At 42.5% G+C, this 14,948-nt stretch overlaps 1 protein-coding gene across 1 annotated transcript in view; it reads right to left on the reverse strand.

The window, feature by feature from the left end:
• The window catches only part of POLR1A (RNA polymerase I subunit A), a 57,139-nt gene that overhangs the window by 19,967 nt on the left and 22,224 nt on the right, over positions 1–14,948 (reverse strand). The window contains exons 13-23 of the mRNA XM_006111628.4: positions 10,582–10,836; positions 10,205–10,396; positions 8,117–8,266; positions 7,487–7,670; positions 5,262–5,344; positions 5,018–5,176; positions 4,466–4,564; positions 2,913–3,065; positions 2,574–2,656; positions 830–995; positions 79–300 (exon numbers count right to left, since the gene is read on the reverse strand). Of these exons, the coding sequence (XP_006111690.2) occupies positions 79–300; positions 830–995; positions 2,574–2,656; positions 2,913–3,065; positions 4,466–4,564; positions 5,018–5,176; positions 5,262–5,344; positions 7,487–7,670; positions 8,117–8,266; positions 10,205–10,396; positions 10,582–10,836 (1,746 nt within the window). The remainder of the gene's footprint in view (positions 1–78; positions 301–829; positions 996–2,573; positions 2,657–2,912; positions 3,066–4,465; positions 4,565–5,017; positions 5,177–5,261; positions 5,345–7,486; positions 7,671–8,116; positions 8,267–10,204; positions 10,397–10,581; positions 10,837–14,948) is intronic.

Consider the following 14,948-nt stretch of genomic DNA (forward strand, 5'->3'; position numbering starts at 1 on the left):
GTTTCTCCTTGCCCTTTTCGTCCCAAATCCTGTACTAAAGTGTTTAATCATAATCAGTTCATTTGCTCTTTGAATTACCTGTAGAGTTGCAGGGTCTCTGCCATTTGTGATTTCCCCTCCTAAGGTCTGTTCCCTCACTCTAGCCATTTTTTTCTGAGAATAAAGCAGAAAAGCTCCTTCTCTTGGCAAAGAAACTTGGTGCTTAGCTTGCCACTTTTTGATAGCGCTGAAGTGCTGATTTGCTTGCTGAGAATCTATCTTGGATAAAACTTCATCTATGTGTTTAGACTTCTGTATCACCTAGAAAGAGAGATCCAAAGCACAGAGTCTTCTAGTTTTCTGTATGACAGTTTCTTATCCTACATTCATTACAACTGAAACAGACAATGGCCCTCAATCTTCAGTTCTTGTAATGCTGTCTATTATTTTCCAACAAAGCTGACTTGTAAAACTAATCTTGTTTCATATGACCATTATCACTCCGTAATAATTAAGGTTGCCATGACAATATCAAGGAAGATATTTGGCCATGGTAATGCTGCACAACCTTGGTTGGATTCGTAGAGGTTGGAGTAGAGGAGAGAGTACAGGTATGAGTGACCCTGAGGCACCACTGAGAACCAAGCTCAGCTCTGTTGTTCCTTATTCTAATTAGACACTTTTACAATCTAAAGGAATCGGGGACATAAAATACTGTGTAAGAGATGCACTTTCAGACAATGCCATAAAAGCCATTCTGCCACTGTAAAGCTCACAGATCTACCAGATGCTCGCTGTGTGCATATGTCTTTCTCCTCCCCAATGTGAGTTGAAGATCAGAGTGTTCTACCTCATAGTTCTCTGCAATGAAGGGAAACTGCTTGGGTTGCAGGAACTGGGTCCTGGGAACATCTAGCCCATCTTCACCATAAAGAAACTGCACCACGCTGCCATCGCTGTCCCTCACACTCAGGTCATACTGAACTACCAGCCCTTCCAAGTGCTTTATGATACACCTGCAAGAAAACAAGTGTTGTTAAAAGCAAAGGAACAAGTAGGTTGTGAGAAATTTTTAACCTGGATTATTACTCTAGTCAGGATGTTTCAAGTAAGTTTTAGGGGCGATCAGGAGGCTGAAATCTCATGCAGCCACTGCACAGTTGTGACATCCCCTCCTATTTACTTTGGCCATGAATGGGAAGAACCCCCTCAATGAGCAAAAGTGTAGTTTACTTTATGCGCATTTTGATCCTTAACCCCTCTGCTTAACAGCTACTTTAAGCGCTATGGACACACATTCAATAGGAGTAGGATTGAGACCAAAACATTCCAGATGGGCCACTGAATATATAAAGGGGTATTTTGCATTATGTCACTTTTGCCAAAAATTCACGATACTGGAAATAGAACCTATTCTGAAGTCCTTATGAGTTTTGCCTGAGTATAGACTAAAGCTGTTTGGCCAAGAACACTGACACTGAACTCTGATCTCCTTATTTTCTTTCCAAGAACTTGCTTTTCCTAGTACAGATAAGAAGCCAGTATCAATACAAATCAGAGAGGTTAGACATGAAAAAGACCCATTGGACCTTGTAATGGGGTGGCTATACCCCACACTAGAGAGAGTGGGGTAAAAGGCCTAAGGGTGGAGGAAGCCCTGCCCCTTTCAGCCAACTGGGCATGCTCCCGGTGTGGGGACTGAATAAAAGGCCCAGGTACACCTCATTCAGGGGAAACAGCAAGCAGGGAGGGAGTTCAGGCTGGAACTCCTGAGCCAGCCTGGTGGCGCAGCCATTCTCCAAGCAGCAACCCTGCAGCAGACCCAGCCACAGCTGCCACCAGAGGAACAAACTGAGCAGCCGTCCCAGCCACAGCCCTCTCTGGAGCTGCAGACCCCATCGCAGCTGCTGCCACCGCCGCGACCCAACAGACTACCCCATGACCAGGAGACAGCCGCAAGGTCCAGGTACACCGTGCCGCAATCCAGGGACTGAACCCCACCAGAGACAGTAGGAAGTGGCCCAGAGTGGAGGAATACCTTCCCGGGAGCTCAGCGTGTTGCGGGCAAACTACCCTGGGTCAGGACGCAGCGGAGTGGGAGGGCCCCAATCCACCTACACTCACCCCAACTGGTGGTAGGCTCTCCAACAGCCGGGGAGAGCAAACCTGCTACTCAGACCTCTAGGCCACTGAACTTTTGGACTAGGCCTGTGGGCCATATTACCTCTGGAAAAGGGGCACTGAACTTTTGGACTAGGGTTGGGGACCATATTTCCCCTAGAAAAGGGGAACTGAACTTTTGGACTAGACCTATGGGCCATAATTCCCCTGAATAAGGGGTACTGAACCATGGGATTGGGTTTGTGGGGTTAACGGACCCACTGATAGAGGGCGTGCTTCATGACAGACCTCAGCCCTCAGAAAGAGAACATTTATTTTTCTTAGCTCAAAAGCCTACATGGTGAAACTATGCTTTACGAACCCACCAGATGCTGTACAATTGGACTCGATGATCCACATCTATTGCCTAAGTTTAAAAGTTTCTTTTCTGAAATATTTAAAATGTCAAAAAGTTTCCAAGGAACATCTCTTACCTTTGAAGGTATCCAGATCGGCTGGTTTTGACAGCTGTATCCACCAGACCTTCCCTGCCAGCCATGCAGTGAAAGAAGAAATCCTAAGATACAAGCACAATTTTCATGAGGGGAAAAAAAAAAAAACACCAAACAGCTTCATGCTGCCAGAGAAAAGTGTTAAGGTAGAGCATGATCTAGTCCTCAAGAGCAGTATTTCAAAAGTGTTGGAGAAGGCCTATTTTTATCTGGATTTTTAGAAGTACACTCTGCACTTTAGTGTCTGGAGTTAAGTCAGTCACCTTACAAGTAAGGCATGAAAGAGGAAAAGAGAAACAGGTGTCTAAGCAGAATACTTACAGATGGTCTGATGCCTGTGAGAAATCTGCCTGTCACAAATCCCCCTGATTTAGGGGAAAAATCATAAGGCTGGAAACAAGGCAATGATTTGCCAGATGCCATCAGAGGTGGCCTTCGACCTTCCAACTCAATCTGGCCCAGCAAGCACGAAATCTACATTGGAAAGATACAAGCAGAAAAGAAAAAGAAAGACATGCAAAACTGTTAATGGTAAAAAGCTAATTTTTCTGTCTTACACTCTTGGTTCACATAAGTGCAACACCTTTTCCCTCCTGGAAAAAAAAGTATACATCATAGGAAATAAGCACTGTTAAGATAAAGTGAAGCCCAGTTCTCTCTGTCCAGCCCTTTCCTTGTAAGGCTTTCCTTTGCTCAATTTCGTCACATTACTAGTTACGACCCCTAAGATTATCCTGAACAATTCATAGAATCACTTAGATGGGAGGCTAGAAAGGATCTTGAGAAGTCATTAAGTCCAAACCCCCTGTGCTGAGGCAGGCCCAAATAAGCCTAGACCATCCCTGACAGGTGTTTGTCCAAATAGTTCTTTAAAACTTCTAGTGACTGGGATTCCACAACCTCCCATGGAAACTGATTTCAGAGTGTCAATTATCAATACTCTCAATTTATCTTACCAACTAACCTAAATCTCCCACATTAAACACTTCTTGTCAGTGTCAGTAGACACAGATCAAGTAATCGGTCTTTTTTATAACAATGCTTCATGTATGTGAAAGCCTATCAAATCCATCCCCACTCTTTTTTCCACCAAGACTTTTTTTCCTAACCTTTATGCATAGGTCAGGGTTTCTAAACCTCCTATCAATTTTTATTCCTCTTTTCTGTACATGCTCCAATTTGTCCATATTTTTCCTAACATGCACTGCCCAGGTATATCAGCTAAAACCTCACCAGTGTGAAACACAGAAAGACAAAAATCTCCTACATGTCACTCCTGCCTATACACCCCCGAATATTAGCTTTTTTCACAACTGCATCCTGTTGTTGACTCGATTAAGCAACATGGCTGTCATGGTGGTTCATTTTCTTGGCCATTATCCTCCAAAGGGAGAAGTGGAAAGCTGGGATGACCCTTAGTTCCTGTGGAAGTTCATTTCCCTGAGAAAGCTCCATCTCCTACATAGACAACCTTTACCCTGAAGTACAAAGTTCCATTGTGAAATACAAAACAATTCCCAGCTAGAACTGAGGTTTGTTTTGATATTCTTCATTATTTCATCATCTACTAAGGAGTTATGTTTTTTGTTGCAAATCTTGCTATTTTAAGAACTGATGCAAAGGTGAAATGTGGTCAAATTGAAAAGACTCGTCCCTCCCTGTCCTTTGCATCATTGAGATCTTTGATTCATGATATTTCCCCTAAAAATTACTCATGCCAAAATTGTGCCCTCCCAGCTCAAAGTTAAGAATAAATCCCTTATTTTGCTACAGAATACATAAGCCATTCTAAAATAGCCTCTTGATAAACTATATTTGTAGAACAAACCATGTACACAAAACAGTGAGTATTATAAAAATAATTACTTGAATACCTGCATAGTATTTACAGTCGATCCTTTGGCTCCTGACTGCACCATTAACTGCAAGTTGTTCTCAGGGAAGCTCCTGTGGAGACCAAGGGGCATGCATGCCTAAAAACAATTTTTGAAAGAAAGATACCAAAAAGAGTCAAGTTCACATTTCTAATTAAATCACAGGAATTTCTGTTGGCAGTAAGAAAAAAATGTGAAATCTGGGTAATCAAACGGACGTCTGTAGTTACAGGAAACATTCTTGTTTTCCATAAAAATTTTACTCTTGCCAGAAGTACCACTGCAGCTGGCAGCCTTGATGCTAGGATCTGACATCAAGTAAACATTAAAAGGGTCTTAAAGGTTAAACTAGTTTCTTATTCTCAGAGGTCATCTTCCTTTAAAAAAAAAAAATAATAATAATATTAATAATAACAACACGAGCAGGGCAGTGTGGAAAGGCCCATTCTGTGGACAAAGGATAATTAGGCACCTTTCCTCAGCATTAAATCAACATCAGAAGAAAAAAATCTCCAAATAACTTAGTGCATATGGATGCTTCTGAATGCCAACCTTGTTAATCTCATTGCTGTAATTGTTTACTTCCTCCTTGAATTTCATATCAACCATATTAAAATCCCTCTGGTCTTTGTGGAGATGGGCATCCTGCCATTTCCCTTGGACCTCTTCACATGATGCCGTTTCTGGCATGTTAAATGCAGCTCTCACAGCCTGAAAGTAAAAAAGTCTCTTAGGTGCCAAAGCAGATGTAACTGCAGAAAGCCAGGACTAAAACCCTGCTCCAAGATGTGCTTACCTTGGTACCACAACGGGTGGACTCTTTGATTATTTGGTGTCTTCTCCGGTCTGCTTGGGGTTTGACCAAAATATCTTCAACTCCTGCAACAATGGAAGAGATACATTCCATAATGGTCTGAATGTAAACTCTGACAGCTTGGATTTATGTGCTTGACTGCTACTGGCATATTTGAGGGTCAAGGTAGCGATAAAGAGGGATTTATCACAAACATAAAGCAACATAACTTGAATCAGACTTACTGCATTTTAATTGCTACACGAAGAAAAAATACTGGGGACCTTTTTTGGGTGGGCAAGTTATATATGCTATATATAAAATCTTAAACAAAACCACACATACAAAAGGTCTATTAAAAAAAAAGTAAGACTGCAAAATCAAGCATTAAAAATGGCTGCCTATGCAACCTTAATTCAGTCCCCTTGTGCGTGTGCAGTATCATTGATTTTAAAAAACATGATCACATTCTGTGAGAGAAGGGTCCTGTGTAAAGAACAGCGAGAGCAAAATGGAGGATGCTTACTCATAATGAGGAGCTAGTCAATATTTTCTTCTAATTTCTCAATGTATACCCTACATACTGCACACTATTAAAACCCTGCTCTGACAAGAGAATTATTCATTTCCTCCTGGGATTTTCTAGGTCACTCAACACCAGAATATCTGAACACTTTGACAATAAAAGTGAATTTACTTACACAATACTCAGAGATGAGTGGGTATTAGCATCTCCATTTTACAAGTACAAAAGCACAGAGAAGTTAAAGGTCAGAAGTACCTGTATGTTTTCAGTGCCCAGTTTGAGACAGAGGACCTGGTTTTTTAGGTTACTTAGCATTATATAGCACTTCAATTATGTGCAAACCTCAGCTCCCACTCACTTCATGTTGCAGTTGTGATCAGCATTTCTGCAAATCAGACCAAGGGTCTCCTGTTAAGAACCCAGAAATCTCTGACGTCTGATACAAGTGACTTCCCCAGCATCAACCAGGATCTCTGTGGTGGAGGTAGGGTTCAGTTCTCACGGAAAGCATCCAATTGCCTCGGCCATGAGACTACTGTTTTCCCCTTCCTGAAGTCTCCCTATGCACCTTTTAACTTCTGCAGCAAGAACTCTAGAGACAACATTCTCTTTACTATCCAACCTTGATTCAAGCTCAGGGCAAGTCCAGCCTGTGCTCTGAATGAGACAGAGATTTTTTTGGGAGGAGAGAAAGAAAGCTGATTTCATAATACACATGCACAAGAAGGCCAAATTAAGGTTGCACAGGGAACCTAGTGTAATTTCCTAGGATTGATGAGGAATGTGAAAAAAAAAATGAATTCCATCACGTGGATTGATTGATACCAACATCAGCCATCAGCAGGTTTGAAAACTTAAGATCCAGCAGAGAGATCTCTGCCACTTGATCTAGCAGAGTAAGTGAATGCAACAGTAAGTTTATCCCCAACATGGGTCAGCTATTGAGGGAACGAGACACTCTGCCAATGGATTTTACAGATATGCACCGACAGCAGCAAAGATTCGGGAATTATGGTTTCCATTACAGCTCTGAAAGGCACAGCAGCAGTTCTCGACCAGGGCTCCATTACTTAATGGGTACCACAAGCTGTTTCAGGGATCCATTAAGCAGGGCTGCTTGGAGCCTTGAGTCCCATGAAACAGAAGGCCAGAGCCCCCCATGTAAAATAAGAATCCAAGGAAGATTAACAGCCAAAAGCAAGACAACTGATAACACCTCCAAATACAATAGCATTTGACTATGGGAAATTTAATCCTTTAATCTGAAAACGTGGGTAAGATTTGGTTATTATGCTGCTTGGAAGTTGGTTTTAAAGAAGAGTGGGGAAAAACAAACAAACAAACTCACCTTCAGACTTTATAATTTAACGAACCTTCATTCAGGACAAAATTACAAGACATTATTACCAGGTACACATCAAAAACAGAGGACATGAGATAATTTCAGTGATGGATTTACTTGGGAGTGGATCATTTCTCCATAGTGTTTGGAAGGAACTGAACTGCATACTGAATAGAAAGAAAGCCATGCTAGGTCCAGGAACACAGCAGAATGCAGGGTCAGATCCAGGAATACTGCAAAATGCTGTGAAATGTCATGCATGGAGTGGTTTTAATTTCTTATACACAACTGCAGTTTTGAACCTCAGGAGCTGCAGCAGCAGCAGCAGTCGAAGAGCTCATGCGCATTTTCCATACTCACCCATTGTAAACCCCCTGTACAGCTGCAAATAGGCAGTAAAGAGGCGAGCCAGACACGTGAGCACCTTTCCGCTGGTTTCACCACCATAGACTTCATGGCAGCAGTGGACTAGGCCATAGGCCGAGCTGCCATAGTGAGCTTTGTCCAAGACTCCGCAAAGTAACTCCCCATCTCTAATGATAACCTAGTGGATAGGATGAGATAACAGATTTAAACAGTGAGGAAAGTTGCCATTTTGATCCTTACACAGATTATTCCACTAAGAATAAACTATCACGAGGAATAAGAACGTATAACATACAAAATGCTTATGGATGAAAATCTTCTGGGGAAACCATAAGTAAGTAAATTGAAATAGAGTTACAAATAGATTTTGCACTTATGTAATACATTCCATCCTGAAAGTACTTTACAAAACAAAGTAAGCAGGTGCATATGAGTTGCCCCACATGCAAAATGGGAAAAGATATTCTGAGAAGATAATTCAGTGTTCCTGGCTCCCAGTCCCAACCTCACACCACCCCATTCTAGCAAGTATAAAAACTTGACAAGACATTTTTTCTGCTACAGGATTTTTTTTTTAAATAAATGAGTCCTTGCCTCTGTGGCCACTTATTTCTACAAACATACCTTGGATTCACACATGGAATCAAGATTAGAGCCAGGAATTCTGTTTTGGAGGCCTTTTACCCAAGCTCTTCCGCCAATCTTAGCTTTCCCGGACAAATTCAGTGGGATTTGATTTTCGGGAATTACGTTTAATAGCAACGTAGAAACAACCTGTAATGAAAGACATAGGGCAGGATTAACCAACTATCAGACGCCATCAGTTTTTCGCATCTCCACCCACTGTGGCACACTGGGAGTGAGGATAAACAGCCACACACATCTATAAAAAGCGCTGTTGCTCAGCCTTGTTCTTGCTGCTTGCCTTTCCAACAGCAGAAAGCTTCCAGGAGTGTTGAAAATCAGCATTCAGGGAAAGACTATCTTTATCCACAGATGCTGAAAGTCCCCTAAGGCAGTGTTTCTTAAACTGTGTTCCGCGGAATATTGGTGTTCCATGAACAACTCACAGGTGTGCTGCGACCTCTTTGTTTTTGTCTGACAATTTTTTTTTTTAAAGAAAATATTCATGTGTGTTCTGCATTAAAAAAAAACATTGTTTGGTGTTCCGTGGTCTCAAAATGTTTAAGAAACACTGCCTTAAGGTATTCCCCTATATTACCAAGAGCCAGCAGATCTTTTTTGTTTAAAATTTCCCATAGTCAAATGATATAAGGCATTAGTCTACAGTAATGAGTTTCAGATGCTGTAGTGCAGTAATACTGTTATGAGCTCTCAGGCATTTACTATAGAGTGGCAGCAGTATTTTTCAAAATTTTGTATTTTTTTAATAGACAGTTTTTAAAACTGGTTTCTACACTCCTTCCACCATACATTATGATTCAGGCTCATTACACATATGGGCAGTAAGACTACTGAGACACATTTGGTAGCGTATCTATCAAAGGTCAGGATGATACAGCATAAAATAACACTAGAAGATTCCCTTTTTGTGCCAATGATCATAATACCTGGATATAGAGTACTTCACCCTGAAAAAAAAAAGCACAAAACCCTCTAGTAGGAATTATCAGATATTACATGACTAAAATCAATACTGTAGTAAACATTTAAAAAAAAAAACAGATAAGACTTTGCACATCAAAATTAAATTTAGAGATTCAAGCTGATCCAACTTTAAGTCTCCTTCTCCCTCTCCCAGTGAAAAATTCTATTTTCTATGGACAATGATAGAATTGTTTTGATATCAGAGATGCATAAATACAAAATCTGAGGGACTGGAAAAAAGAATACCTAAAAAAAAAAAAAAAAAAAAAAAAAAAAAAAAAAGGATAAAAAGACGTTATCTAGATCCCATCCCAAAAAGGAAACCACTATGCAGCAGTCACATCATTTCTCTGCTTCTGTCCCGCATGTGCATCTCCTCCTTCAGCTGACACTATAAATCGTGCAACAGTTCTAGCTGAAACACTGCTAAAAGTAAAGTGATGAAGTACAATTCCTATATTATTTTAAAGCACATAACACTGTGCAACTCCAGGAAGAATACACGTAGGCTGTGTCTAGACTACATGCCTCTGTCGGCAGAGGCATGTAGGTTAGGCAGATCAGCAAAGGCAAATGAAGCCGCAATTTAAATGATCGCGGCTTCATTTACATTTACAAGGCTGCCACGCTGAGCCGACAAACAGCTGATCAGCTGTTTGTCGGCTCGCCGCTAGTCTGGACGTTCCCCCTGTCGACATCAAAGCCCTTTGTCGGCAGCTCCGGTAAACCTCATTCCACGAGGTTTACCGGGGCTGCCGACAAAGGGCTTTGATGTCGACAGGGGGAACGTCCAGACTAGCGGCGAGCCGACAACAGCTGATCAGCTGTTTGTCGGCTCAGCGTGGCAGCCATGTAAATGTAAATGAAGCCGCGATCATTTAAATCGCGGCTTCATTTACCTTTGCTGAACAAACAAATCTACATGCCTCTGCCGACAGAGGCATGTAGTGTAGACGTACCCATATAGACTGTTTAGACAGGCAGTGTTACCTATCTACTGGGGCTATGCCTTTCAGTCACTATAGATAGTGCTAGTTTTAAATTACAGAACTTGGCTTAGTTCTCAACAGTGTGTTTTCTTCACAGTTTTCACTTTTCAGCTACCTGCTTTCCTGTCCATAACCGTTGTGGTTTCATAATGGCAGGGGGAAGGATTTTCACCCTTCCCTTTTTGTCCGTCAGTCCTCGATATATCAGCTCCATGTACTGTTCTCTTGTGAAAAAGCAGCCTCGGATTGTCATGCTGGTGCCAGAGATCATATGATCCTGGATCAAACCTGCCAGTGGCTTGCCATCCTAAGAGATATTCACAGAGTTAGTGAAGTGGGAATCACATATTAGTATCTTCCAAAATTAGCCCCATCACGGGAATATAAAGGCACAACAGTCCTTGTGGGAGGAGTTCTTTATGGTGACAGCTCATCCCCCTCCACTAGATATCTCCTAATCACTGTTCTTTACACCAGGGTGATTATATTTACCTTTGGAACAAGATACTGTTCATCAGTGCAGGCTAACACATAGGCTTCTGCCCGACCCAGCTCACTCTGAGGAAAGTGAGCATTCATTTCGTCACCATCAAAATCAGCATTGTAGGCTTTGCAGTTGGCATAGTGAAGCCTCAGCACCTTTTCTCCTGGCAGGATTCTTGCTCGATGGGCTTGGATGGAAGGTCTGTGAAGGGTGGGCTGACGGTTCAGTAAGAGGACATCCCCATTTTTTACATGGCGACATACCTATGAGATTGAATACAGTTCACCTTTTCATAAAGCATTCCTGCTTCATCAGAAAATGAGACCATGTTTAACTGCTGTGCACAGTCTAAAGAAGTTTTTCCTCTACCATTTTTGGTCTATGGACCCCTTTGTAAGATTATCAGATCTAGTCCACTTATCTCCATCACTCTGTTCCTCACTAGACCACATTCCAAGACTCTACAGAAATCAAAATTAGTTCCTTATGTTATCTAGCCAATTCCGCATTCCCAGTAAGATGCAATCCCTTCCCCCTTTCACAGTATGGTTTATCAAAAGACCTCAGCATAACACTAAAAAAAAAAAATTTTTTATAACTCTGCCATGTAAGGGGAGAAAAGTAATTTGCTAGACATGTAAAATCCCAGTTAACCAACTAAGCAGGATCCAGGCTGGCGACTGCTGCAGGCTGGCTGGAGTAGTTCCCAGGCCTGTGCTGGGCAAAGGCTGCCAGTTCTCAGCCTTGGGCTGGGGCTGCCAGCCAGCTCCTGCTGGAGCAACCTCTGCCTGCGGGGGCACCCAGGTTCCCCGCAGACAGGGGATGCTCCAGAAGAGAGCAGCCCTTATGCACAGCAGACCCCCTGTGGGACTAAAGCAGCCCCAGCCAGTGGCAGGCAGGGAGCTACTCCAGCCCCCACTAGTTAACTGGAACCAGTTGGCATTACCCATTTAGGGTGATGCTTAGCAGCTAACAGGGTAATTGGTTAACCTTTCACATCCCTATCATTTACCTAGTTCTCTCTAAACTAGATTGGTAATAAGAGGGAATAATTCCAATATCAGGCATCCTAGAACGAGACAGCATGGTTTAGGGGATGATGCACGGAACCAGATCACATGGACTCCTGAATTTCATTCTTCTAATTTCATTTTGGACACCAGATGGGCACATGATCTTGATCACACTTACTGTACCTCAGTTTCTCTGTCACTAAACAGATGCTAGAATACTTAACTACTTGGCAGCACTCTGGTGATTATTTAAATTTTTGTACAAGTGCTTTACACACACAAAACACTATCATTTGTTTGGTATTTTATTCTAAGGCATCCATAGCCTGAGCAGTTGCAGCAAGCTTTCCAAGCACTGCAGTGCCCTTAAGAGGCTATGCTTGCATATTTCTGTGCTGAGTGCTCTCCACAGACTGGTTAGTGGGTGCATTCAGCACATACGTTAGTGATTAACTTAATTTTAATGTTTAAACCAATAGGAAAATGTATAGCTCCCTTTAAGTAATAGGATAGCCAGTCCAATGAGCCCAAAAGGGAGGGAACCTATAATCACTGGAATTCCCCAGCCCTTAGAGAGGATTCAATGACCAGGATAATCAAAATTTTCCCAAGAAGATACTCCAACTCTGACTCGGTAGATCTGTGAGCATCTGGCAAGTGTTCCAACTACAACCTTATGTCAGAGGTCTTTTAAGCAGGCTGTGTGTTTTCCCTTTTACCTTTCTCTGTGAATTTTAGATGGATAGGCCGACAGTTAATGATGTTCTACTATTTCAGGTTTATAAAAGCGCAGATACTGCTGTAATGTAAAGCGAGTGCATTATTGTCCACCCCTGAGCATATCTTGGAAATGCCTTAAATGTCCACAACTGTTGCCAAACCGCAAATGTTTGAACACTGCCCTTTCTAGTCCAAAACAAACAGCTCTCTTGCTTCTGTTCATTGAATAAATACTACAGTGATAAGCCTTTTATTAAGGCTTCTGTAGGACTTGTTTTGGATGAGAGAAGACGTTCCCTAAAAATTAGTTCTCATCTACTGCAAAAATATGAGCAACAACAGAGAAAGTTTATGTACAGATATTTTTTGGGGGTGGGGGGGAAGGGGTGGCAGAGGCAGGCGTGGTGGAATTGTCTGCCAAGCTTCCTAGTGGTTCACTATTTAAAGAACATAAGAATGGCCATATTAGGTCAGACTAAAGGGCCATCTAGCTCAGTATCCTGTCTTCTGACAGAGGCCAATGCCAGGTGCCCTAGAAGGAATCAACAGAACAAGTAACCATCAGGGCTCGACAAATAATACAATCTACTTGCCACGGGCGAGTAGATTGTAACCCGGAAGAGCCGGGTTCGAGCGATCTGCGCGTGTGCAGATCGCCAGACAACGCAGCTGGCGAGCAGGGCTCGCTGCGGTTCGGCGAGCCCTGGTAATCATCAAGTAATGATTTAGTTGGTATTGGTCCTGCTTTTAGCAGACGCTTCGATGACCTCCTGAGCTCTCTTCTGGTCCTATGATTCTAAGCCATTCACCCCTTGTCACTGATTCCCAGATTCTGACAAAAAGAGGCTAGGGACTAGGGATGTAAAATCCTGTTTAAAATGGTAATCAGTTAAACTACATATTTAACCAGGTAACTGGCCTGTGGTATCGCACCACGGGGCTGCTATAGCTCAACTGGGCTAGAGCACCCCCTGCCTGCAGCGTGGTGATCCCAGCTGAGCTGTAGCATCGAATAACCCATTACCTTGGAAAGCATGCTGGTAAGGCAACGTTTACCAGGTGTCTGGTTACTAGCCAGGGCTTGACAAACGGCGGCGAAAGCCACTCGCCAGCCCCGCACTGCACAAGAGCCGCATTGTGCATGCACGCACCGCCAGTAAACAGGGCACGCACCTGAAATCTACTTGCCATGGGCAAGTAGATTCTATAGTTTGTCGAGCCCTGTGAAAAGCCATTGATGGACCTGTCCTCCATGAATTTATCTAGATCTTTTCTGAACCCTGGTCTTTACAAAATCTTAGGAAAGGAGTTCCACAGGTTGACAGTGCGTTGTGTGAAGAAATTTCTAGAGGGATTTTTGTTCAGTCAAAATTGGCTGTATTATATATTATCTATGGCAGGAGTGGCCAAACCATTTAACAAAGAGAACCAAGACAGTGGTGGAAAAAAATGTGAAGAGCTGCCCCCGAATTGTCAAAAGGAAGAAAAAAAAACAAGCTCCTCAGAACAGAATTGCCAAAAAAATTTTCCAATTTTTTTTTTTTTTAAATATTTTTAAAGGAGGCTGCCCCGTTAAGATGGCCGCCATCTTGGGCACCATTTTTAAAACCAGTGGGGCGTGGGAGATGTTTGGGGGGGCGAGAGCCACACTTTACAAGCCATACTTTGGGGGGCAAGAGCCACATGTGGCTCACGAGCCATGGGTTGGCCACGTCTGATCTATGGTATTTATATGGCCCTCATTATTATCATATGTGAGCACATCACATTCTTGAACACATTTTTCCCCTCAATACTCCTAAGGTAGGAGGACAAAGCTCTACGCCCCCTTTTACAGAGGGGACGCTTAAATACAGAGACTCTATGTCACTTACCAACCATGTAAGCCTCAAATCATGTGAGGTAGGGAAAATATTATATAAGTTTTACATGTGGGTTGAACTGTGGTATAGTGAAGATAAGTGATTTAGACAAGATCAGGCAGTGAGCGGCAAAGCAAAGATCAGAATACTAGAGACCCAGCTAAGGACTCTAACTAGACAACACTGTCTGTACCATACTACCACTGCTTAGCCTGTGCTATTTTTAGCAGAGCTAGCTAGCCAGCAAGGGTAGTAGATTGAACTAGCTACCAGAATGCATACCCAGTGTGTCTACAGGAGCTAAGAATCACATGTCTCAGTTTGAATGGAGACCCAGCCATAAAATCAACTCCTTTTCCTGACAAAACAAGAGGTCCTCTTTTTTCCCCCCCTTCCTTCCCACTATACTCAGCTGAGCATAAAGAGGTGCACAACCTCATCCACAGAAAGCTAGAAACAGTACATGTACATTTAGGATGGGAAAAAAAAATCTGACAAAATAAGTTGTGTGACTAGAAGAAAACTTATCTTGCTAGTTAAATCCACCCAGATCTCCAAGAGACGCAGCATTTTACAGGATTGGGAAGTCATGCAAACATCAAGAATTTAAGCAAAACACAGGAAGGAAAAATTCTCTCAGCCTAGAAGTTGATTATTTCTCCTCAGACATCTCCATGAGCTTCTCTAGTTACCAGATATAAAGGTGAGTTAAGTGGAACATCCGCTCAGCTTTGTAACCAGCTTCAATAGCTCCTGCCCCCAAAAACATCTTTAACTGGC

This window comes from Pelodiscus sinensis, chromosome 5 (assembly GCF_049634645.1).
Source record: "Pelodiscus sinensis isolate JC-2024 chromosome 5, ASM4963464v1, whole genome shotgun sequence".
Classification (NCBI taxonomy): domain Eukaryota; kingdom Metazoa; phylum Chordata; order Testudines; family Trionychidae; genus Pelodiscus; species Pelodiscus sinensis.